Consider the following 24,875-nt stretch of genomic DNA (forward strand, 5'->3'; position numbering starts at 1 on the left):
GTATGTTTCTATGTGTGTGCATATACACACAACTTCTCAAACCTCTGTCAGAGTATTCAGAATCAGCCACCCCTGAGTGGTGGGCCTGAGGGCCATGCAGTGTGGTAAAAAAGGTTCAGCCAAGGTGACCAGCAGACGTGCTTTTAAACTGCACTCCATCATACCCCAGAGAGCAAGTCTTTTGACCTCCCGAGGCTCAGTTTCCCAGCCTGGAGGTCTGAGATGGTCACCGCACCAGGTCCCCAGTTATGTGAGGACAATAGCCGTCACGTCCAGAGCACATTCTCTATATATAACGAGCACAGATGTCAGCCACGTCGCACACCATCAGTTTCCAACTCACACCCATCCTGGCTCGGGGTCGTGGTTTGAAATCAAACCTCCCTTTTTTTATCCTAACAGGAGGGTTCTAAGGAAAAGTAAATAAAGAAACAGTAAAAGAAATATATCCTGAGTGCAAACCATGCACAGGGCCCTGCTCTCAGCTTGTTACCCTGTTAACTAGTTGAATCTTTGCAGTGGCCCCACAAGGCAGGCATGTTAACTAGTTGAATCTTTGCAGTGGCCCCATGAGGCAGGCATTAGTATCATCCCCTCTAAAGAACAGAGGGACCTTGGAAAAGCCACTTGGATTTCCTAAAGCCTCAGTTTCTTCATCTGTAAATGAGGTTAATAACAGTGCCAGTATCTCCTGAAGCTGGCACACAGGAAAAGCTGGGTCAGGGTAAGCCTGTGTGTCCCTGACGATGATGTCCCCTTGGGCAGTCACTCTGTGCCTCAGAGCCTCAGTTTCCTCATGCACACAGCAGGGCCTGCAGGCCTGCCTGGCCAGTCCATGTGACATCCTTGTCGGATAGTAAGTGCTCAATAAACCGAATGGCCATTGTCAGAGTCAGCCCAGTCTCCCCACAGTCAGAATACACATCCACGCTGTCTCCCAGCATCCGGAGGGAACAGGGCCCCAAGGGAGGCCATCGCCTCCCTGCCTTCCTACCCACCCCAGTCCAGTTAATGACTTTGTTGTCAATGGAGCTGGCGCCTTCCGAGGCGGTTTGGAGACTCATTCATGGGACCAAATTAGAAAATGCTGAATGTTTGATAAAGAGATCTTGGCCCCACACCCGCTAGACCCACAGGGCACCCAGAAGGGCGGCAGGGCCAGCTAGGGACATAGGGGCTCCTTGTGCACGCCAGCCTTGACCTGCAGAATGGTCAAAGTGAGATGGCCCGGGGCCTCCGGAGACACTTAAAAACCCACCTCACGCACAGGCTCCCTTTCCCACAGCACAAGGAAAAGCCGGCTTCGCCTGAGGTCCCTCTGCAGAGAAGGTGGAGACGAGAGCAGGACCCAAATGCATGAATGTGGGTCAGTGCTCAAATCATACGGCCAGCCAGGTGCTTCTCTAAAGCCTGTCCTGTCTTCTCCTCACTCCCACCCCTCTACCCCACCGGGGTGGGCTTCCGCAAGATAAGAACTCAGAAAGTCAAGGTCAGAGCTCCATTGGTGACTGGCTGCTTGACTCCAGGTGAGTGACGTTCACTCTTCAAGCATCTGTCAAATGGGAATAGCAGCAGCCCTAACTCACTGTGCGGTTGCCAGGATAAAAGATAATGCATGCAACAAACAATGTGTAAGCAAGCGGCCCTCAGTGTGCTCTCCTGATCATAGATTTGGCTCAGATTTGGCGAGCTCAATCACAAAAAGCTGGCTGGCCATGGTGGTGCACACCTGTAATCCTAGCACTTTGGAAGGCTGAGGCAGGAGGATTGCTTAAGCCTAGGAGTTTGAAGTGAGCTATAATGATGTCACTGCACTCTGGCCTGGGCAACAGAGTGAGACCCCATCTCTCAAAAAAAAAAAAGAAAGAAAGAAAGAAAAAGAAAAAGCTGGAATAAGCCCAGGAATCTCATCTTAGGCTAGCAGAGCTCAAAAGATCCCACATCCATATATCAATTGCCTTTTCTTCCCAATAAAGGAACAAGAATGCATTAAGTCTTTTTATCCATGCCAAAGACCATCCTGGGTATTTCTGTCTAGCGTCCTAACTACTCTTGACAAAAGTGAAACAAACCAATTGAAGGATGCTTCTTCGTCATTTTATAATTGAAGAAACTACAAACCAGTAAGTCACCTGGAGTCCCAAGGCCACCAAACACTGGAGCTGCCTTGCACAGACAACCTGCTCTGCCTACTTGGAGGAACAGCTCTGGGTGGTGAGTGGCGTGGGCGCTGGCTGCAGACTGCCTGTGCCCAAATCCAGTGCCACCACGCACAAGCTGGGGGGGTTGCCTTAAGGCAAGTTGCTTAACTGCTCTGCGTCCCAGTTTCCCTATCTGTAAAAGGAAGACAGTAATCCTATCGCTTGCACTCCAAGGCAGCGCTGCAAAGATTAAATAGGTCACATTAAGGCAAGCACACGGTAAGCACAGCTCTCACCATTACACCACATTGCCCGACACCTTGGACAAATGAAGTTTCTTTTATATGGTCCCCTTGGTTGATAGAAATATTGCACATTTCAGACTTAGTCTCTCTTTGGGGAATAATTGTTTCTCCAAGGTTCTAAAAGCTTTCTTTGCCCTGCATTTAGGGACAATGTTTGAGCCTCCTTCATGACAATTTATCTTCTCTCGTGCACAGAAAGCACTGCTCATCTGTTAGGTGGGGAGGTGTGTCAACATGCAGGCGGCACCATCTGATCATACCACACCTGCACCTGCCTAGCACGCCTCTCCTCCCCACCTGCTCCCAGGCCAGCACCCTGGAACCGATTCTTCCACAAAGCCATCTGTGACCATGCCAGGCTCCAGCTGAGCACACACTCGGGGGGGCCACACTGGCTCCACAGATGTACATGGTTCTAACTGTGCTTATTTTCAAGTTTTTTAATTGAATCACTGGTGTCATCATTGAGATTGGTACACATGAAAAGAGGGTACTGAGGACAGCTCCTCCTGAAGTTGGCCTCAGAACACCCAGTCTGCACACCCTTTGGGACACCCCACCCCACCCTCATCTTCAAATAAGAAGGCTAGATCTAGTCACCTCTGGAGATGCCTTCCCTCTGAAAATAGAAGTCATCTCAGCAGGGACAGGAAGATCATTCCATCCTGGAGACCTTGTCTTTTCCCGAGACCACAGCCTTAACAGATGGGCCACCACCCTCTTATATACAGCCAATCTGAAAATGTCTGGTGGGCTCGACTTTAACAGCATACTCTGAATCCAGCCCCTTCTCACGCCCTGCCCTGGTCCAGGCACCATCCTCTTTTTCAAGCCTGAATTTCTGCACTCTCCCCACACCTTCCCCTCCATCTAGAGTCCATGCTCATCAGCCAGGCAGCCATAAGGTTCCTAGTGAAATCTGAGGCAGGCCTGGCCCTACGGCTCTAGCCTTACTCAGAGTGGAGGGCTCAGGGCCCTTCAAGGCTCAGAACCGCCCTCCCTGCTGAGACCGCCCTGGCGCAGCCCAGTGCTCCAGCTCCCCACCTAGCCTTCTACCCCCATCTCCCTGTCTGCTGGAAGCTTACTACTTGGTTTTCCCACTTATTTGCTGTATTGTTCATCTCTGGCCTGCAAAGATGTCACCTCCATGGGGGCAGAGATCTTCATCTGTCTCATTCACTGCCATAGTCCCAGTGCCTGGCACATGCTCAGTCAGTTCTGGGTAAACAATTTGAATAAATGGACAAATCAAGCCCCAGTGATCTCAGAACACCTCTCCTCCTACGACCTTTCCCAGAGCCAGAGCCACCTTGTTACCAGCTCGTTCCTCTTCCCTTCCCCTCTACAGAAGGTCTCACTGAACCTTCCGTCCAAGCCAGCACAGCAGCCCTGATCAAGACAAATGAGTATGAGCAAGACCTGCCTCCCGTCTCTTGTTTAAAAGTGGAAGGGTGGGTGGAGGAGAGGGGGCCTCATCAAGCACTAAATTTTATTAGACAAATAGAATCCAACACACCCAGCCAACAGCTGAAGGAGCGCTGCTCTCTGCCACAACTCCAGCTTCGTCTGAAAAGGAGAAAACCCCATCTGGCTTCTTTCTTCCCTTTCTTAGACATAATTTGAAGTGAGTGGCAGACGGAACAAAAGCTGAAATCCAACAGAATGGGTGTCAATATCCCATAATCTGTTTTATGAAATGAAAGCCTGAGACTTCACCACCACCCTCCGGCCTGCGAGGGAGTAACCCAGACAGGTGCACCACCAGCCCTTCCTCCACCTGTTACCCGGGACGAAATGCTGATCAGATTTCTGCATCTGGAAGGAATTCCACCTAAAGGAGCAACCCATGGTTTTTTCCAGATGTCTGAACATCTGTTTGAAAGACTCAAGAGTATTGCCTTTGGAGGTGAGGGCTACGGTTCCACATTCTTGTATTCTGATTACTCTCTAAGAGGATGGCCTCTGATCATTCTTCCGGTTAAAAAGGCGTCCCACAGAGTGGTAAGAATAATGTTTTTTGAAAGCCCCCAGAAGCAAGATGGATCAGGAGCATAATAAAGGATCCTCCCCCAGGAAGTTCTGTGCAGAATATGGCGAAAGGGGTTTAGAAGCAACCGGGCAAGGATGAAATGACAATGGCGTTATACAGACCGCTCTCAGCTGGGGTATTATTAGATCTGCATGCAGAAGAGCTATGGAAACAGTTAAAGCCCAACCTTGCAAAGCTGCTCTGAATGGAAGTTTTGTCCACCAAAGGACCACTGCATCCTGTCCTGAAATAGAACGATGAAATGATGGCAGGGTTCCACCAAAAGGCGGTGGCTCTTTCAAGATGGATCAAGTGGTTCCCTCTTTCATCTGATACCTACAGACCAAAGTCAGGCCAATGAACGAAGCCTTCTTGGCTCCTTGGAAAGAACCCTTGACTTTTCTAGGCCAGTTAGATTTACAGTCTTATAGCAAAATTTACCTGGACCGGGCTGCTAACCGTGCTTCTTCTAACTGGACAATTCTTAGACATCATATAAATATGACCTCTCCTCTTCTTCCTATTTGGTATACACTGAAGTAGCACAGTGCTTATTCACTCCAGAGGATATGAACTTAACCATATTTGCCTTAAGCCAAATCTAATCCAAAGTTTAATTTAGTGGTCCAAATCTAAAACTCAAATTTCACATAAAAATTCAGACTTCTTGCTTCTCTTTAAAATAAAACTGTAAAACCAGCAACATGGGACCCACACTTCCACATGGCATGACCTACAGGGACTGAATAGTGCCCACCTCCTTGAGATGAGGCACTGTGCTGCTGTGCCCTACTCCCCACCACTCCCTATTGTCCCTGATGTTTGGCCAATTCAGTCGTTTCCTTTCATTGCCCCATAAGCTCATCAATTTGTAATTCTGTTTATACAGTCTGATTGTGATTCTGTTCGTACAGTCTGATTTGTACAGTCCTTTCTTTGGTTCTCTCCTTAATCCGTTGCTTCTAGAGGTATAAAGGTTGTCACGAAGGGATGATAAATAAGTCCTTGCAAGCGGACACGTCCTAAAGCTTCTGGGGATGGAATGTGTGGCCCTCTGGCATTCCACAGGCCTGACAGTTAGAAACTTCAAGGTTTTGCATTTGAGCTCCAGGCTCATATATCCAACTGCCTACCTGGTATCTTTCCTTGGATGCCTCAGAAGCCCTTCATGTTTTCTATGCCTCAATCTTCACCCAAGACAACTTTTCCTTCCCAAATCTTTCAGCACCATCCCACCAGGTGAACCATCTGCCCAACTGCTCCTTCACCTCCCTGTACCTACATCCTACAGATCACACCAGATCCATTTCTCCCCTCCCACTGCTACCTTCCAATCCTTCCCCTGGCATTGCCACAGCCTAAGGAACTCATCTCCCTGCCCCCTCCCTAACTCCTTCTAATCTAGTCTCTGGAGAGAAGCTTGAATGATCTTAAAAATGTTAAACCAGAATCACATTATTTCTCTATTCAAAACTCCTTCCCTTTGCCTTGGAATAAAACCATAGCTCCTTGGCATATAAGGCCTGCACAGGCTGGCCCCACCAATCATCCAGCTAAACTTGAACCCCACTGGCCCTCCTTCAGTTCCTCAGACACACCTAATTCTTCTCTGCCTCAGGGCCTTTGTATATGCTGTGCTCACCAAATGGAACACTCTCCCACCACTACCAAAAGAAACAGAGAGACAGAAAGGGAAGATATCATTCGTCTCTTTGCTGGCTCTATCACCCCTTCAAGGTTCCAGCTGGTACGTCACCTCCTCAGCAAAACCCTCCCTCTAAAGCAGGTCTTCTGCATACCGTCTTCTGCATGGTATGTTTTGTTGGAACAGTTACCCCAGGTAGTAAATCCAATGGCCCCGCCATGGCATCTCACCTTGCGTCTGAGTATCACCCCACCCTCCCATTCCAAAGGGCTGTCATCTGGCCACTCAGGCCTCCTTCACCCATCCACATGCCAGTCACTCCAAACTGTCCTGGTCCACCTTTCACCTCTGGCATCCCCTGAACTCCCTCGGGGCAGGAACTATGCCCATCTCCCCAGCATGGCATCATCAGTGCCTAGCATGGGGCCTGACACCCGGCAGGTGCTTGGCAGAACACTGGTCAAGGGAACGAATCAGGAGATCCCAAGAGCATATAAGGTTTCGGAACAAAGTTTCTTGTAAGACCACGTGCTGTTCAAAAACAAGAAAAAGAACAGCTGAACATGGCATATGTTTTGAGATTCTTAATTTTATATTTAAGGAGAGAGGATATAATGGTCTTGTACTCGTTTTCTTTTTAAAACCACTAAGCGTGCAAAAAAAATAAAAACGAAGTTCTATAGCGTGGCAAATAAAAGAGAAAAGGGTGGGGACCGAGTAATTGAGAGGGGAAGAGAGGCTGCGGCACAGTCCAAAAATAGAAACAGATACAGAGATAAAGAACCAGACAGAGATCAAGAGAGAAGCTACTAGAAGCATCTAGGTAGGGCACAAGCAGGGCTGCACCGCCTCTCAGGGGCTCCTCAGGGGACAAAAAGGGCAACCCTCCAGATTTCAGATGGGGCTTCGCACCCACTTAAAAGTTAAGCTGTCAGGCGCAGCAAAGCAGGTGTCTTCTGGACTGCGCAGCCTGCCTGTTCCCTTCTCTGGAGCTTCCCAGGGCCCCGTCCCTGATGAATGGGTGAACTGAGCCTAGCTCCTCATACAGCCCACCTGGCTGGCCACAGCTAACTGCACCAGTGGGCAGCACTTCTTGAACCAGGACCAATGGGTGTTTCTGAGAATTCAGGCCCCGTGTGCTGGTGGCAAAGTTCAAGCTAGGACAGCATGTAAACTGGGGGGAAGGGAGTGGGGGCAGAAGGTGTGGGCATTTTCTACCAGGCTTTCTGTGCATGAGTGTGAACAGGCAGGAAAAGTGGGGTCTGCAAAGCGAGGTGGACAATCAGACCTTGTACTATCTCAGTCCCAGCTCCAGCATTTAACTTCACCCTTGACCTCTCCCTTGACCTAACCATTACCTGCTCCATAGGGCTCTTTTGAGAATTAAAGTGAACACACATACAGCACTTGGAATGGTTTCCACACATGGTAAATGCTCTATAAGTGTTTTATTATTAATTATTACCATCATCTTTCTAAAACGAAAGGTTATAAGGGTGAGAATTTCTGGCTGTTTTGATCATAGCATATCTGGAGTCTAGCACCATGCCAGGCACACTGTTGGTGCTCAATAAGCACCTGTTGATCAGTGAATAGAGACGTCACACAGTGCAACACAGAGAGAGACCACGGAAAGAGCCTCCTAACCCTTCTATTTACTGCACAGTCCGTGGTCTGGCGGGGGGGGAAGGACATGGAGTAAATAATCATGCAAATAGTACAATTACAAGCTGTGGCAAGTGCCAGGAAGGAAAACAGGATGCAGCTCTGGACATATAAAACAGAAAAGATCGTGTAGATAGGGGAGGAACTTCAGCCAAGGTTTCTCAGAGGAGGAGACAGGTCTCAGGAAGCAGAGTGGGCAGAGCGTGAGCAATCGCCCAGAGGCAGGATCGCAACTTCCTTCTTATTCTTTCAATACTGTATTTCAGTATCACACACAATATACAGGCAGGTGCTTAACAAATATCTGCAGAATGAATTGACTTCTTGAATGGACCTTGAACCTTGTCCAGTTACTCTTGAACTGAATCTCCTGCCCATACAACCCCCTTTTTCTAATTTGCTTTGAAGGAGTTTCTCTGTTACTACCAAAAGTTTTGACTCAAACATTCAGTCTCACAGCAACCTCACAGCAAGCCTAAAACAGATAAGCCTCGAAGATCACAATGATATGAAGACTTTCTTTTACTAGAAGCAATTTTCAGATGTGACAGAGTAACCATTAACAGGCCATCCCTCACATCATAAAAGCTATGGATCAGGAATGAAGCATATAAGACAACTATCTCAGGCACTGGAGACCAGGAAGCAGAGACTGAGGTCCTCAGGGGGGGAAAGAAGCAGCCACGCGAGCCCACCTTCACTTTAGCTCTCTGCCTGGGGACAGTTCCCCTGCCACTGCAGAGAGTGGAGTATAGTGGTCTCGCTGAGCTCAGGAGGCAGAGTTCAGAGTGCCAGGCTGCAGAAGCAGCTGGAATCTGTACACGAGACATCAGAGAAGAGGGATGCGATTAGGGGAGCAATCAAGTCCTTGGCCAAGGGCTGGGCTATGTAGGCACAGAGGGAACTTTAGGAGGCTTACCCAAGAGAGGCTGCAAAGGAGAAGAGAGGAGAACAGAGAGAATAAAAGTTGAGTGGGGCTGGCACACGGCAGTTCCAGCCCGTCAGTGTGAGAGAGACCTCCCTGCCAAGCACCCAAAAAGGCCATGGCTTAGGAACAAGCACAGGCCTTAGAGTAAGGGCTACTCTAGACCTGCCCTACCAGGGCCTAAAACCAATCCCCAACTAGACCCACACAGAAGAGAGTTTAAAGGCTAAGCCCCACTAAGTTAGAAATGTCTTCAGTTTTCTACAGATCCATCTAACAAAGTGAAAAATCAAGCTTCTATAAGTTCAAGGAGACCAGCCAGTAACTGAGCTGCCTTTAGGGGAAGATACCAAAATCCAGAGTCCCTGCAATGTCCAGTATATATAATCATGATGTCAGAATACAATCAACAACTACTAGATATGCAAAGAGAGACAAAACCGTGACTCATGGTAAAGGAAATAAATAAATGAACAGAAATAGTTTCCAAAGTGACCACACTATCAGATTTAGAGAAAGGAGCTGCCAGGATTGATAAGTCCTTAATATCATCACAGAAGTCCTTAACCATGGGTATACACCCAAAGCACTTGTGGAGATATTAGAGTTTGGGGGTTTGCTTGTCTGTTTAGGCTCTACTTACATTTTGTAGTTTCTAATTAAGTAATTTCAGGGATCTAAAATTTTTAGGAACCAATGTAGGGAGTTCTGTACTATAGATTAAGAACCAGATTCTTATCATAGAAGACTTCAATTTAAGGCAAATACCAAAAAAAAGTTATATTAATTTAAATATATTAAAGGTTCTGGTTAATCAAGCTGGTTGGTTAATCAGCCAGCCGTTCCTACTTAACCAGACTATATAATTAAGAATATTTCAACTCTAACTATTTTGCAGGAAAAAAAGCACACTTATTTTGAGAAATCTGAGCTTAAATCAAAAGCTACAGACGTAAGAGATATCAATTAAGAAAACACAGGAGGAAATAAATGTTCATGGGTATAATATAAAGTAAAAACAAAAATCAGAGTATAAACTATTGATTTTATACTCTATAGCATCAATTATATAAATACCCAGCATTAGAAACTACCATGCTTGTGAACAGAAAAAAGACAATAGGTAATAGACCAAAACAGTAATATTTTAGGTAGGTTATGTATCATTTTTAATTTTTCTTACTTTTCTGTATTTTACAAGGGTATATTGTTTTTCCTCAATGGACTGTCATCTGAAAGTTAAGATGACAGCTTCAGAAACCTTCTGTCAACACACAAACCTGTCAACACACATAGTACCACCATAAACTTTAACAGTTTCTCAATCAGAAAGACTTCAAGAGAGGAAGTATCTTGACATATAAATGTTATTTCTATCCACTTATCTAGCTCAAGAAGACTTTCTTCTAGGGCTTCTGAGTAACAAGATTAGCTTCTAATACTAATTCAATCTTAAATTTCTCATCCCTCACAGGAGTAAGAGGCTGAAACATATACTTCAGCCCAAAAAGCATCAAACAATGGTTTAGTAGAAGTGAATCACCTAGTGACAAGCACCAGACACAAAAGGAACAGAATTCAAGTCCATACCTGAACAACAGGGTGGCCTCCAGTTGGAGCTTTGACAGCTCCGCGGCTACCTTCTGTCTCATAGTGGGCCCGGTGATGTGGTTTGGGTTGCACCTCGATCCGCAACTCATAGGAGCCTGATTGACTGGAGAGTGGCCACTCGAGTGGAGGGAGGGATGCAGTCACTGGGATGCTGAAGGAGGAAATAGTCAGTCATGTGCACCATAAAGCAGAACCAATCAGCCTGTACAATAATTGTAAATGGCCCCTTTTCTGAATATTGTGGATATGGTCATATGTTGTTTAACAGAGATGTATTTTTAAAAATCTTTCATTATGAAAAAAAAATCTTTCACTGTGTGAACACCATGGAATATACTTACACAAACCTAGATGGTGTAGCCTACTGCACACTTAGGCTACATGGCATAGCCTATTGCTCCCAGGCTACACACCTGTACAGCATTTGACTATCGCAGGCAATTTCAACACAATGGTAAGTATCTGTGATCTAAATATATCAAAATACTGAAAAGGTACAGTAAAAATACAGTATTATAATTTTATAAGACCACCATCATATACAAGTATTCAATCTGTCATTGGCCAAAATGTTGTCATGCAGCACATGACCATACATGAACAAAAGGCTAGATGTTGAGGCAAGCACATGTTTCTGAAGACAGTGTGACCCAATTCTCAATTTATAAAGATAATTTCATTATATGTTAGTTCTAGTATGTTTCTAACTGTTTTAACTTCTTTTCCTCTGGGAAAAGTAGAAATCAGGGACCCTACATGTACCATAACATGCTATAAGATTTTTTTTTTTTTTTGCAGTTTTTGGCCAGGGCTGGGTTTGAACCCTCCACCTCCAACATACGGGACTGGTGCCCTACTCCTTTGAGCCACAGGCGCCACCCACGTGCCATAAGATTTTAAACAAGCAACTTCACTTCTCTTGTCCACAGTCTTATAACCACATAGAAAATGGACTAAATGGCATCTATGGGTCATTAAAGCTCTTATTTCTATGTCTGATGATCTCAATTAAAAGTACATTTTGGGGAGAGGTCACTTCCAGTCACATCATTACATAGCAGGTCAACTGTTGAACATATAAGCATATGGGTATGGATGAGATCCCTGATATTTATCAAGAGCATGACTGGAGTTACACATCCAAATTCAAGTTCCAGCTCTACCTCCAACTACCTGTGTGACTTTGAGCAAACGCCTCTACCTCGCTAGGCTTTAGTTTCCACAAATACGGGGATATTGAGATCATATAACAAGCTTAGCACAATAAGGGTTCAATAAATATTAGCTATATTTATTTTTTCTATAATATACATTTTCAAAGAAATAGTTCTTTCCTAAAGACTGTCTGACTTAGTAATGGTATTAGGGATATAGATCCCGACATCTGAAGTTGTAAGCTCTTTGGGGGCAAGCATTAAGTTTCCTTCTCTTATGTAGCCTCAGCATTGTTGCTACAGTTTGCATATTTGTCCCCTCCAAAACTCATGTTGAAATTTAATTCCCAATGTGGCAGCATGGACAGGTAGGGACTTTCAGAGATGATTATGAATCAGTTTATTAATGGGTTGATGGACTGATAGGCTCTCATGAGAATGGGCCTGGTGGCTAATAAGAAGAGGTGACCTGAGCTAGCATGTCAGCCCCTCACCATGTGATGCTTTGTGCCACCTTAGGACACTGCAGAGGGTCCCTACCAGCAAGCAGGCCCTAACCAGATGCACTTCCTCAATGCTGGACTTCCCAGCCTAGAAAACTATAATAAATAAATTTCATTTCCTACAATCTACCTAGTTTCAGGTATACTAAGCAACAGAAAATGAACTAAGAAAACTACCCAGCATGTACAACAGCTATCTGATACGTGGTTAGAATTATGTCACTTAAGAGTTGACGGAGGTCTTGAAGATGTGTTCAGGCCAGTCCTTCTGCACCTCAGAGAACATGAATTCATTTCCCCAACATCACAGAGCGAGACACAGCAAGGCTCCAAAGATGTGTCTTTGGTGCCCTCCAAATCCAGTGCACTGCTCATGTGTCCATATTGCCTCTTATCTTATTATAGACTACTGGATTTTAAACAGGTCCAAGAAAATATCTCATGTGTGGACTGATCCTAGAACCATGCCTGCTATTTGATAGGGTCTCGTTAAATGTTCAGTGGTTAGATGGATGAATGAATGAACGGCTTTATTTCAAAGAAGGCTTTTATACTCAAAGTAACTTTGAAGTTGCAAACGCATGGATTTGTGTCACTATGTCCTGAATTTTCAGAAATTGTTAATCCAGAGTATTCTTTCCCTCTTCACTCAGAGCTACTAGAATATGAGGCCATCAACCAGATTAATCATTTGCAATAAGGCCAATTCTATCTCTTTTCTACCACAGCATTACCAAGGGGAGAACGGCAGGGTGGGAGTAGCACAAGGGGGGTGGGGGGGTAGTAACACCATAAACTTAATCAGTACCAGAGTCCAGCCTAAACATACAATCCAACTGAAAATTACATCCTCACTATAAAAGCAAATCTCCGTCCCTTTTTCCTAGCCAGATTGCCTCCTGAAGCCCTTCTTACCCTGAAGTCTTAGGGCGGAAAGTACCTTTATTTCTACTTTAGTTGTAGTGATAAAATGCCTTTCAGCTTCTCCTATAGCCAATGTACCACATGTCAAATACTCTTACTGACATCATGGAGGCAAATTAGAATTTTTTAAAGTTTGCAAAAATAAGACTCAATTTTTAAAAATTACTTAATCCTGTATTAATATCTTTTGAAGTATGAAAAACACTAGTGAGTAGAACATTCCATGGGATAGCCCCAAATTTCAATTTATAACTTTGTATGGTTTGAAATAGGTTTCTGACATGGGAATAGAATCTTTTTTCTTTTTTTTTTTGAGACAGAGTCTCTCTATGTCACCCTCGGTAGAGTGCCGTGGTGTCACAGCTCACAACAACCTTAACTCCTGGGCTTAAGCGATTCTCTTGCCTCAGCCTCCCAAGTAGCTTGGACAACAGGTGCTCACCACAACACCCAGCTATTTTTTGTTGTTGTAGTTCCCATTGTTGATTAGCAGGCCCAGGCCTGGTTCAAACCTGCCCAGCCCCAGTGTATGTGGCTGGCACCCTAACCATTGAGCTACAGGCACCAAGCCGGAATCTTAAGAATTAGACCACCAGAGACAGCCTGAAATTCTGCATATGAATTCTAGCCCTCTCCTGAGTTATTCGCATACTCTGAGAAAAACATTATCGAGAGACTTTCCTGAATACCCTAGCCTCTAAACCGTATAGAAAGTTCCTGCAAATATTTCATTGGCTAGTGCAGACTGGTACTAGAGGCTAAAAGACTCCAACACACTTTTAAAATCAAGATGCAGAATGGAGAGGTGAGTATTTTATAAACAATAAGATCTCAGATAAATTTACCACAATTACACATTTATATAAATGCTCCTCCTCACTCTTAATTATTGAAGAAAATCATAGTTTGGAGACTGATGTGTACATGTAGCTGAAAGAAAGAGGAGTTAAGAATCCCAGATTCTAGTTTCCGGTTTGGTCATTAACCAGCTGGTGGTTGTGGGCTTGTCACTTCACCTCTCCGAGCCCAAATCTGCACAAGGGGTTGGTCATGATCAGCATTTCCTAAGGTGGCTTGGTGACACTTCAGTCACAGAACTCAGAATGCTGTAGCCAAATGGCCTTTGAAATCACTGTATATTCTATCCACATTAAAGGCTCTGAGAAGGCCTGCACAGGGGCATCTGTTTAACTCTGTTAAATCCAAAAACTCTTTTGTTAAAAAACACTGACTGACCTACTGCGGCACTGCTGTTCTCAGCACCTACTTTGGAGAAAATGCCAGACCAGATGCTCTCTGCAGTCCATTTTGCTCTGGTGTGGGAGTAAACAAAGCTCACTGGTCAGGGCCTTTTGACCACCCTCATCTCCATAGCAATCAAAACGGCTCTACATTTACCTATATTCTCAATTTAATATTTTTATTTGGAAAATAAAGCATTCCATTTACTAAAATAAAAAACACTTTGAAAACCATAGGGACGATGGTAACAGTGTAAGCCTTCCAATTCTTTATCTAAACAGAACAAACAGAATGATACCTGGTCCTAGCCTTTGTGCACCTCCTTTTTCTTAGCAAAATAAAGATAAAAACTAATACCACACCAGGCTTACATGAGAATTGAATGAAATAATACACAGAGAGTACAGTCAGCCCTCTGTATCTGTGGGTTCTGCATGTATGGATTCAACCAGCCTCGGATCAAAAAATATGCAGTAAAAAAAAATTCCACAAAGTTTCAAAAAGCAAAATTTGAATTTGCTGTGCTCTAAGTACTATGTGGAATCCACGTGAGGGAAGTCATGTGTAGGCACTGCATTAAGTATCACAAGTAATCTAGAGATGATTTAAAGTGTACAGAAGGATGTGCGTAGGTTTTATGCAAATATAATACCATTGACGGCAGGGGACTGGAACACCTGAGGATTTTGGTATCCCTGGAGGGTCCTGGCACCAATCTTTCATGGATGCTAAGGAATGGCTGTACTTAAGTTTGTGCCTGGCACTAGAAAGCATCCTTAAGTATCTGTGGTTATTACCGTCACTATCATCATAGTAAAAGCCCTTCTAAGTGCAATCTCCTAGCACAAGGCTTATGAATGAGGAAACGCTTGTGAAAGTGCATGCCTTTAATACTAAGATTCTCCATGCTGACAACCCCCTTCTTTGAGCTCTTACTTTGTGCAGGCTCTATGCCAAGGGTTTAACATCTATCATTTCACCTAATCCCAGATTGGGGGGTGGAAGGAGCCATGAGGAAGGTACTAGTATTATTATTATCCTCCTCTCACAGGGAATGAACCAAAGCCCAGAAAGGTGCTCCATAAACATAGGGAGTCTTGATTGATTAATGATGTCTGCCCTGGGCCTGGTATGGAAAGGATAGATTAGGAAGAGGGTCCCAATTGATTGGCAATGTCTGACACAAGCACAGCCGCGGGAAGGCAGCACCAGAGAGACCCACAAGGACACAAGCAGTGAGCGGCAAAACTGGGGCTCAGATGCAGTCCTGAGAGGCCCCCAGGCCTGGGTACATCTCTTCAGCTTGCCATGATTTTTAAGCTCCTTGAGATTTAGGGCTTACACATTTTAGGAGGCAAGGGGAGCACCATATAACCAAGTGCTATACTGAGGCACACAGATGCCACCAACATCAATTCCTCTTAAAATGAGATCATAGATTTTATATATTTAGGCTTGCATTGGCCTTACTAGAATGCCAGCTCCGTGAAGGAGAAATGTTTGCCTGTTTAGTTCACCGGTAACTATATGACAGAATGTGGCACATAGCAGGTGTTTGATAAATACATGTTGTATTTATCAACATGTATTTATCAGCATGAGTGAGGTGCCTTAAGAGCAATCCCATCTCTCCTGTGACTGCATCTACTGCACCCACCACCTGGGAGTCAGATACACTAACCATACCCATTTTACAGATTAGGAAACTGTGGCTCAGGGTTTCACACCCAACAAGTGGTCTGAGCCAGGACTTCAATCCAGTCGACTCGGCTCTGCAGCACATGCTTCTAACCAGAAAGCCACCCCTTACAACCAAACCCTGAGATACACGGTTCTCAAAGCCCTTCTCACCTGCAGATGGGAATAGCCGGCATCAGCTGCTTGGGCCACGTGGGCGGGACCAGCAGGATGGACTCGGGCGCCGAGTTTCTCCTCTCCTCCTGTTCGCCAGGACCCAGAAACTCCACGGCAGGGTAGACGTGGCGGGGCAGGCTGGCCTTTGGCGGGGCGGCAGACACCGGCGAGGGGTCGGGGCTGGTCTTCCACATCTTGGGGGGGATCCCACAAGGCGAGTCCGCAGCGAGGCTGTTCAGGGCGTCCATGAGGACGGCAGAGCCAGCCGTGGTGGGGTACCCGGCCGGGGCGCCGTCGTCGTCCCGGGCTGCCACGTGAGACGAGGGCTGCGGCGAGGGGCTCCGGGAGCGCTGGGGTGAGGCTCCGGGCAGCGGGGCGACCAAGGCCTCGGCGCACGAATGCCTCCGCTTGGCACCAGGCGACGAGGAGCGGGAGGCCGGACGGGGCACGGGCGAGTGGCGGCCTAGGCAGCTGTCCTCGACGAGACTGGTTCGAGGTGACATTATTGGCGAGGTTCTGGGGGAATAATGAGCAGGGATGTTTTGAAACTGCGGACACAGGTCGTCGGGCCCGCCGTTATTGGGCGAGACGCAGGGCGAGGTGTAGGGGGAGAAGGTGTCGGAAATGAAGCTGGCAGAGGAGCCGCTGCTAGCGGGGCTCAAGCAAAGCGGCTCGCGGTAGCCCTCGAAGCCGGGCACGGGCAGCGTGAACCTCGGGCTGGCGGCCACCCCCGGCGGGGGCAGCTGCTCCACCAGGAGCCCAACGTCTGTCACGCGGAGGGGGCCCCCTCCCTGCATCAGTTCGTGGGATGGAGTGATCTCGATCCGAGGGCTCAGGCCCGAGGCCCCCGCTGGCTTGGCCGGGCTCAGAAAGTGCTGGGGCCCTCCCCTATCCGGCTCTCCGAATCGGCCGGGGGGCTCGCCAGAGCGACTGGCAAAGGGGCTGTATGGCTTGAGGCCATAGTCCTGGACATCGTCGGGGTATGCGAGTCCGGAGGGTGGGCTGGCGACCTTATGTGCACTCGGCTCTTCTGGAAAGAGAAGGGGGAAGGGAGGGGTCTTTTTAAGCCTCTAAAACAGAACTCCCAGCGCGGCGCAATCACAGTTGGGGTTAGTCTCCTGTTGTTTCTTATTGTGCTTTTTTTTTTTTTTTTTCCAAATCCCCACCATCGAACCCCAAGCTGGAACCTCTGCCTTACCCAAGGGGAAACCAAGGCTGCTCTTCTGTCCCAGATCCCTTGAAAAGTGAGACTGAAGTGGATCAAGTTCAGGGGCAGGTGCTCTGAACACAGCTCATACCAGCAGAGCCTTGCAGACACCTGGGCTAATAGCCTCAAACTTGGGTTTAAATGGAACCCTTAGGAGAAATGCATTTTATTGGACAGCCCAGTTCACACCACCTCCACCACCGCACTTGCTCTACTACACAGGATGCCTCTGATCTTCCCTTTTGCCTGGGGTTATTTCAGTTCAACACTGGTCACAACCCATTAAATGCATTCCTGACCCACCAATATGGGTCATGATGGGCAGTTTGGAAACACTGTCTAGGCAGATCTTGGTGCTCTATATGTACAGCACACCCCAGGACCCAGGTGGGGTCCCCAACGCTCACAATTTATAAAAGAAGCAGCTTAATTCAGAACTACCCTGTTTCCCTGAAAATAAGACAGTGTCTTATTTTAAGGTATGCTCCCAAAGATGCGCTAGGTCTTATTTTCAGGGGACATCTTATCATTCCTGTAAGTAGGTCTTATTTTCGGAGGATGTCTTATTTTGGGGGAAACAGGGCAGGACTCATCTCATGCATCATATTATAGATAAAGAACCTGAGGCCCAGCCAGGGGGAGAAATTCACCCAAAGACATGAACTTAGCAACCTTAGAATTCCCACAGGCAAGCCACTTGACCTCCAAAGGACAAGGTCACAGCTATAGAGTCCCCCAAAACTATTAAAATCAGTGGATGCAGAACAGCCTAATTTTTTCTTTGTCGCTGTCAACCTTGGGTTTCTGCAGCCACCCAATAGGACCTACTGGAGAACGTTGTTCAAGTAGATTATTCCCTGTCAACTGCCCAAGCACCACCCTTCCCTTCTGGCTATCATATCAGTTCACCCTGACCCCTCCTGGGCAGACACCTTGCCCCACTTTCCCAGGCCCCTCTCTGGACCCTGAAGTCCAGGCTGCCAGGGAGAGCTCTGTGGCATTAGCAAGGGAGCTACCTTACTTCCCGCCATCTCCTACCCCATTCCCCCTCCAGGGATCCCCACCTCAGCAGAGGCCCCTCTGGAATCCCCATCAGTCATAGGTCAGACTTGAGTCTCATGAACCCCAACTGCTCTATTGTCAAGACAAGAACCAAATTCTTTGTCTCCCTGGTCCACGTGTCCACACAGACAACTGCAGTTCCTTCTTCCCCAATCTCCACATTTCCACCTCTGTCCTTTCTGTCACCAACACAACAGCCTTTAAAATGTCCGTTCTCAAAACCACTAGAAAGGCTTCCCAACATGTTAGGGTGTCCTGGAGTCTCTAACACAACATGTTTCCCAGTCCCAGCCTATCTTCTTCTTTTTTTTTTTGTAGAGACAGAGTTTCACTTTATTGCCCTGGGTAGAGTGTCGTGGCACCCCTACCCTCCCCACTCTTTCTCCAGGCTGGCTTAGAGATTCCCATCCCCCACACCCCGCTATTCTTCAAGCAGCCCCTGCTTCCGCATCCTCAAGTGTGTGATTCCTTCTGCCTGGAAGCTCTGAGAAGCGGTTTTCCTTAATGGTTCACACATCTGCTCTGCCATCCCTCTTTACACTGGCCCATTAAAAAGATCATCTCAGGGAATTGGGGTGCTGTCACCTAACATGCACAATTTAAGGGTATATTGTACACACCCTGGCTGAAGGGTTCACTATAACTTGAACTTTACCTTGAAACACAATGTAACCTATTTGTACCCTCATATTAATCTAAAATTTTTAAAAACACTTTCAAACTGAAGGATATTAAAGAGAGATGACAAAAACAAATTAAAGATCATCTCCACCCTTTTCCCATCTTTTCTCCACCAACACCTGTCAACAGCTCACATCACAGCAGATATTTATCTGTTTAGGGAATGTCATCCTGTTAAGCCAGAGGCAGGCAAACTACAACCTGTGAGCCAAATCCAGCCCACAGGTGTGTTGGTAAATAGTTAATTAGAACACAGCCACACCTGTTTGTTTCATAGGGTGGACAAAGCAAGCTGTGGCTGGTGTTTGCACATCAACTGTAGTTGTGACAGAGACTGCACAGCTACCCCAGCCTAGAATACTTGCTATCTGGCTCTTCATGGATGTTTACAACTCGGCACTAGACTCTAAGCTCCACCGTGTGGGATCTGCACCTACGCACTAAAGAAATGAAATCATCATGTCCGAGGGCCTGCCAGCCATAAATAGGACCTCTTCCTGCAGCTATATGACTGGCTCCTGCTTTGGGGAGTCAAGGGGGCCCCTCAGGCAAGTCTCAACCTTTGCATGCCCTTCCTGGGCCATCCCAAAGGGAGTGCTGTCCAGGTTAGCTGGGCTGATCTTATAGGGTCCAGTTGGTGCCCCCACTCCTGGTGAGCACCCCAAAATGGCTTCCACAGCTCAGAGGGTAAAAATAAATGACTTCAACTAGGCCAGCCTGGCTGTACCTTGCCGATCCACGGACCCTCCCTTCTGTCCACTCTCTCCCCTGCCTTTCTCTGGACTCCAGGCAAAATGGAGGTTTTGGAAGCATCTAGCCCCTTCCTGCTTCAGGGCCTTTGCACTTGCTATTCCTTCTCCTGCCCAGGCCTCCTCTTCTACAGGACTAAAGCCCACTCATGCCCACAAGGTTAGCTAAGACGCCACATGCTCCTGGAAGGCCCCTGACCTCCCTGACCAGCTCAGACCCCACTCACAGGTCTCTGCTCTGTTCTCTGCACATCTTGCCATCCCAATTAAGTAACAGTGGAGTTACCCATCCATTGTCTGCCTCTCCCAAACTCCAGCCTCACTCCTGCTCATCAGTAAATGCCATGAGGATTCTCTTGCTCCACAAAGTATCCCCAGCCCCTGGATGGAACCCGCCACAAAGCAGGTCTTCAAAAAAGATGTGTTGGCTGCCTGAGTGAAGGCATGATGTAAGTCCAGAAAGGAGTATTTAAACTACTACTAAAGACACTAATATCCAAACCAAAAGGCAGAAGGCTATAATGTCTAGAGAGGGCAATTTGGTAAGGTCTATAAAAATTCCAAATGCACATGCCTTTGGAACCAAGTGATCCTACTTTTAGAAATTTATCCTGTAGATATACTCTCCTCTGTCCAAAATGAAGAATGCATATGATCAGTTACTGCTACTATTACTGTTGTGATCCCCAAGATTGTAAACAATCTAAAGCCCATCAGTTTGGGATGGGTTAAATCCTGGCTCATTCATACAACAGGAGACCATACAGCTATGAGAAGGCTTGAACAGTGCTTTTGGCATTGATACGAAATGACCACTAGAGTTAGTAATGGAGAAAAGCAAGCTGCATACTATGGCCGTAGTATAAAAAAGGAAGGTGAGGCCAAGGTGGGAGGATTGCTTGAGTTCAGGAGCTCGAGACTTGCCTGAACAAAAGTGAGATCCCGTCTCTACCAAATATAGGGGGGAAATAGGGTCACTGCAGAGGGTGAGGCAGGAAGATCACTTGAGCCTAGGAGTGTGAGGGTTGCTGTGAGCTATGAGAATGTCACTGCATTCTTCCTGGAGTGATGGAGTGATGGACTGTCTCAAAAAAAGGAAAGGTGATAACATATTCACACATACACACACACCTGCTGGATACGCAGGCTTGCTTTAGTAGGCACAGGTCACAGTGACTTCCTCCAGAGAGGGGAACTAAGGAATTAGGAAACAGTGGCACAGTCGAAAGAAAACTTTCTGACTTCTGTAATTAGGAAGAGTAAAGAAACAATTCTCAAAGAAACATTCTTATTTCACAGGGGGCAGGTGACATAATTGATACAGAGTAATGAAACTCTGGTTTACAAAGCAGGAAATTGAAATTCTAGTCCTTCTCTGCCACTGTCAGCCTTGGGAAAAAATCCCCCACCCACTCCAGGGGTCAAGCCCTCCTCATCTGTGACAGAACAAAACTGAACAGGTCTCCTTAGTTGTTTCCAGCTCTGAAATCCGTTGATCTTTTTTCTTGCTAGTATCTGTAGGGTCTGGAGTTCTTGGGGAGCTGCAGTTCAGTGTAAGCTTGTATTTGAACTTGCACGCACACACCCTCTCACAGACATACACACATTTTCCTAGCAGGTGACAGAGCATAGGTTTTTAATGTAGGAAAAGATCAATGTCAAATCCATGTCCAACAACATTCGGAGAATTCACTACCTTTTGAACCAGAAAAACAAAACACAAAAAGTCTCTTAGCAAAAAATTCCAGCCTTAGCAGAAAAACTACATGGCATCTTATCAGAAACACACCCTCGAGGCTGATGTGAACGGTGGGCAGAAATGCGGCCACGAAAACACACATCACACTCGTCCTCCCTGCAAACGCCGAAAAATGCAAAGCTCTAGTGGGCTGAGCAAAAGTATATAAAGCGTTTACATTGGTCTTAATTAATCCAAGCAGCAGTTTTTCTTCCTTTTTTTCCTCTGCCCAAGACTCTGACTGTATAACAGCAAGCAAAGAATCCAAAGATAATTAATAATCATTTAATTCTCAGTCCTCTGGGTACGTGACAGCAAATTTCATAAATGGCACATCATTAAAGTGTTTAAGCAGCTGAGATTTCTCGCTCTTTCTCCTTAAAAAACCGTCACACTCAGAGGCAACTCCCTGATCTCCTTACAACACCCACACAGCCCGGGGTGAAGTTAATTTCATCTCAGAAGCACCAAATGCTCTCAGGAGGGTTTCCAAAAATCTTGCTTTCCTTACCACTGGCATACTTTTTGCTCTATCCATGTACCACCACAAAGTATTAATTACTTAATATTTCTTGTATTTAAATTTACTCACTTACTAATTTCTATTTTTAAAGGGAAATTTTACACCACAACCACAATGGAAAATCAGTGTCATCTCCATAAATAGAAAGTAGGGTAAAAATACAACAAAAATAAAAGTTACAGAATTCAAGTGAGACACAGCAGCTGGCCAAAGGGTCTGAGCCTGAGGCTTACCCCCCAGCTACTTAGGCACAGAATACGCAGGCGCTGAGTATAGAGTTTAATGAAGTTTGTCAAATATTTTCTACCTGGTTACCACCACCATGATCAAGATTGGAATTTTTTTTTCATGACCCCAGAAAGTCTAACTATGTTAAAGGCCTGGAGATAGAGGCGAGAGGATAGCAAGTGTTAGAAGGAAAGGTGTTAAGGACGCAGTAATACCTTGCTGAGCCTCCATTTCTTCTGACAAGTTCAAAGAGAAAATAGCACTGAAAATAAGAATTAGTTCTCAGTATACGTAGTGTACTTGTTGGTAGACCACCTAAAACCATCTCACCTGCCATAGGAGGTACGTGGCCCAAATTCAGGCATTAGTACCAAAAGGGAAGAAGGTAGAAGCTGTGGTGGGGGATTCAGAGGTTGCTCCCCTAGTTCCTCTGTGCCTTAATGTCTTTGCACATGCTGTTCCCTTAGCCCCAAACTCCCTTTCATACCTCCTGACCTCACTTCTTCTAACAAGCTACTGTTTATCCATCATGATTTAACATGAGCCGTCTCCTCCTGGAGGCCCTCCTTGATTGCTAGGACTGGATCAAGCAGCTCTTCTTTGCTGTTCCCAGACCTGACAGAATCCCACCCTAAAGTCTATCCACAGATTCATTTAGTTTACCCCATGAGCTTTTTGAAGGCAGATGGGGGTCTTCGATCAATAGTAATAATAAATGATGCAGCAAAAATTTATGGAGAACTTACATGCCAGACACTGTTGTAGGCCCACTGCATGTAGGAAATTAATCCTCTCAACAACCAATGAGGTGGACACTGTTTACTCTCCTTTTGTAGATGAGGAAACTGAGACACCAAGAGGTGAATTCACTTGCCTGAAGTCCCACGGCTTGAACCCAGGCAGACCTGAGTGCCTCCCAACCACAAGGCCTAGGGCTCTCAACCTGAGAACAACTGGTATTGGGGACTGGCAGGTTCTTTGGTACAGGGGCTGTGTGGTGCAGTATCCCCCGCCTCCGCCCACTAGATGCCAGGGGGAGCATCCCTGCCTCTCTCCCAGTGGAGACAACCAAAACTATTGCTGAGCATCGCCAAACATCTCCTGACGGGCAGAATCACCCCCAGCACAGCACACAAGGCCTACACACGGGAGAGGCCCAGAGACTGCTGGCAGCGTCCCCCGTGAGTCATGAGTAAATGCCACCTGAACTGATTCAGCAGTGAGACAGCTGCTCACTGTCAGTCCTGGCAGGTAACACTCAGCTCTGCAGACGTCTGAAAATCCTCATTCCTGCTATCATGTTCCTGGGTTCTGACCCCAAAGCTAGGCCTCATGAATATGTGGGGAGATCTCTGGCCACTTCCAGGAACTGTATGACAAAATTGCTAGAGAGGCCAGCCCTGCCGGCCATCTGCTAGGGGTCTGCACTGAGACTCAGGTGTCAGTCAACAGAGCAGCACAGTGTCGGAGACCCCAGCTTAAGACTTGGGGAAACCCCATGTGATGATGTCAGCAATACACCCTGACGGCTCTCCTGACAAAGGCAAAAATACAAAGTATAGTCAATCAATAGGGCCTATTATGTTATTACTATTGAAAAAATAATCTTTTAAGTGAAAAATTCTGCCTTTTCTGTGATATAGTTCCTCTATTTTACAACTTGAAAAGTGTGATACAACACTATTCCCAGAACCCCTTCAAAAGTTTTATAATACGAGTAGAGCACCGGCCCCATATACTGGGGGTGGCAGGTTCAAGCCTGGCCCAGGGCCAAAACTGCAAAAGTTTTGTGGGTTCTTTTTGTTTGTTTGTTTTTTTGAGACAGAGTCTCACTCTGTTGCCCAGGCTAGAGTGCTGTGGCATCAGCCTAGCTCACAGCAATCTCAAACTCTTGAGCTCAAGTGATTCTCCTGCCTCAGCCTCCTGAGCAGCTGGGACTATAAGCAGCCACCACCATGCTGGTTTTTCTATTTTTAGTGAAGACAGGGTCTTGCTCTTGCTCAGAATGGTCTTGAACTCAAGAGCTCATGAGATCCTCCCACCTCAGCCTCCCAGAGTGCTGGGATTACAGGCACAAGCCACTGCACCCAGCCCAAAAGCTTTAAAAAAAGAGAAAAAAGGAAGAAATTTTTATAAAAATAAAATGGATTGCTCAGCACTTTGGGAATTCTCTTTTTCATCGCAGATTCTGCTGACCTTCAGAAAATGTGTGCAGTAGATAAAGAGTGACTCCAACGGTCACTCCATCCATGCTTTGTACTCCAGGCTACCCGGGAACAGATCACCTAAATCTTACTAAAGTGCTAATGACTCAGTGAACATGTCATAATGAAAATGATAACAGCTAACAGAGCTGTATCATTTACTTAACACCAAGAATACATCTTACATGTATTAATGTTTGTCTCACAAAAACCCTATGAAGCATATCATGTGCTTTTCCTCATTTTCTAAATGGAGAAAATGAGGCTCAGAGAGAGTGAGTAATTTGCCAAAGTCACATTTCTTCTAACCAGCAGAGCCAGGACTTGGTCTCAGGTAACTTGGCTCTTCTACCTGCCTAACCATTACTCTACCCTGCTTCTCAAAAAAGTGGGTACTTCCTGGACCTGGACGCCTTAACTAGGCGTCCTCAAACTTTTTAAACAGGGAGCCAATTCACTGTCCTTCAGACAGTTGGAGGGCCAGA

The 24,875-nt window shown here is 46.2% G+C and overlaps 1 protein-coding gene across 5 annotated transcripts in view; it reads right to left on the reverse strand.

Annotated features, from left to right (window-relative positions):
• Window positions 1-24,875, reverse strand: part of NFATC2 (nuclear factor of activated T cells 2) — a 155,692-nt gene that overhangs the window by 103,631 nt on the left and 27,186 nt on the right. For 3 of the 5 annotated variants that reach the window (XM_053574545.1, XM_053574547.1, XM_053574546.1), the window contains exons 2-3: window positions 15,996-16,514; window positions 10,301-10,472 (exon numbers count right to left, since the gene is read on the reverse strand). In XM_053574545.1, the coding sequence (XP_053430520.1) occupies window positions 10,301-10,472; window positions 15,996-16,501 (678 nt within the window). In that variant the 5' untranslated portion in view covers window positions 16,502-16,514. Of the gene's footprint in view, window positions 1-10,300; window positions 10,473-15,995; window positions 17,029-24,875 lie in introns of all 5 variants that reach the window. The other 2 variants (XM_053574542.1, XM_053574544.1) reach the window with 1 other exon arrangement.

This window comes from Nycticebus coucang, chromosome 21 (assembly GCF_027406575.1).
Source record: "Nycticebus coucang isolate mNycCou1 chromosome 21, mNycCou1.pri, whole genome shotgun sequence".
In the NCBI taxonomy this organism is placed as follows: Eukaryota; Metazoa; Chordata; class Mammalia; order Primates; family Lorisidae; genus Nycticebus; species Nycticebus coucang.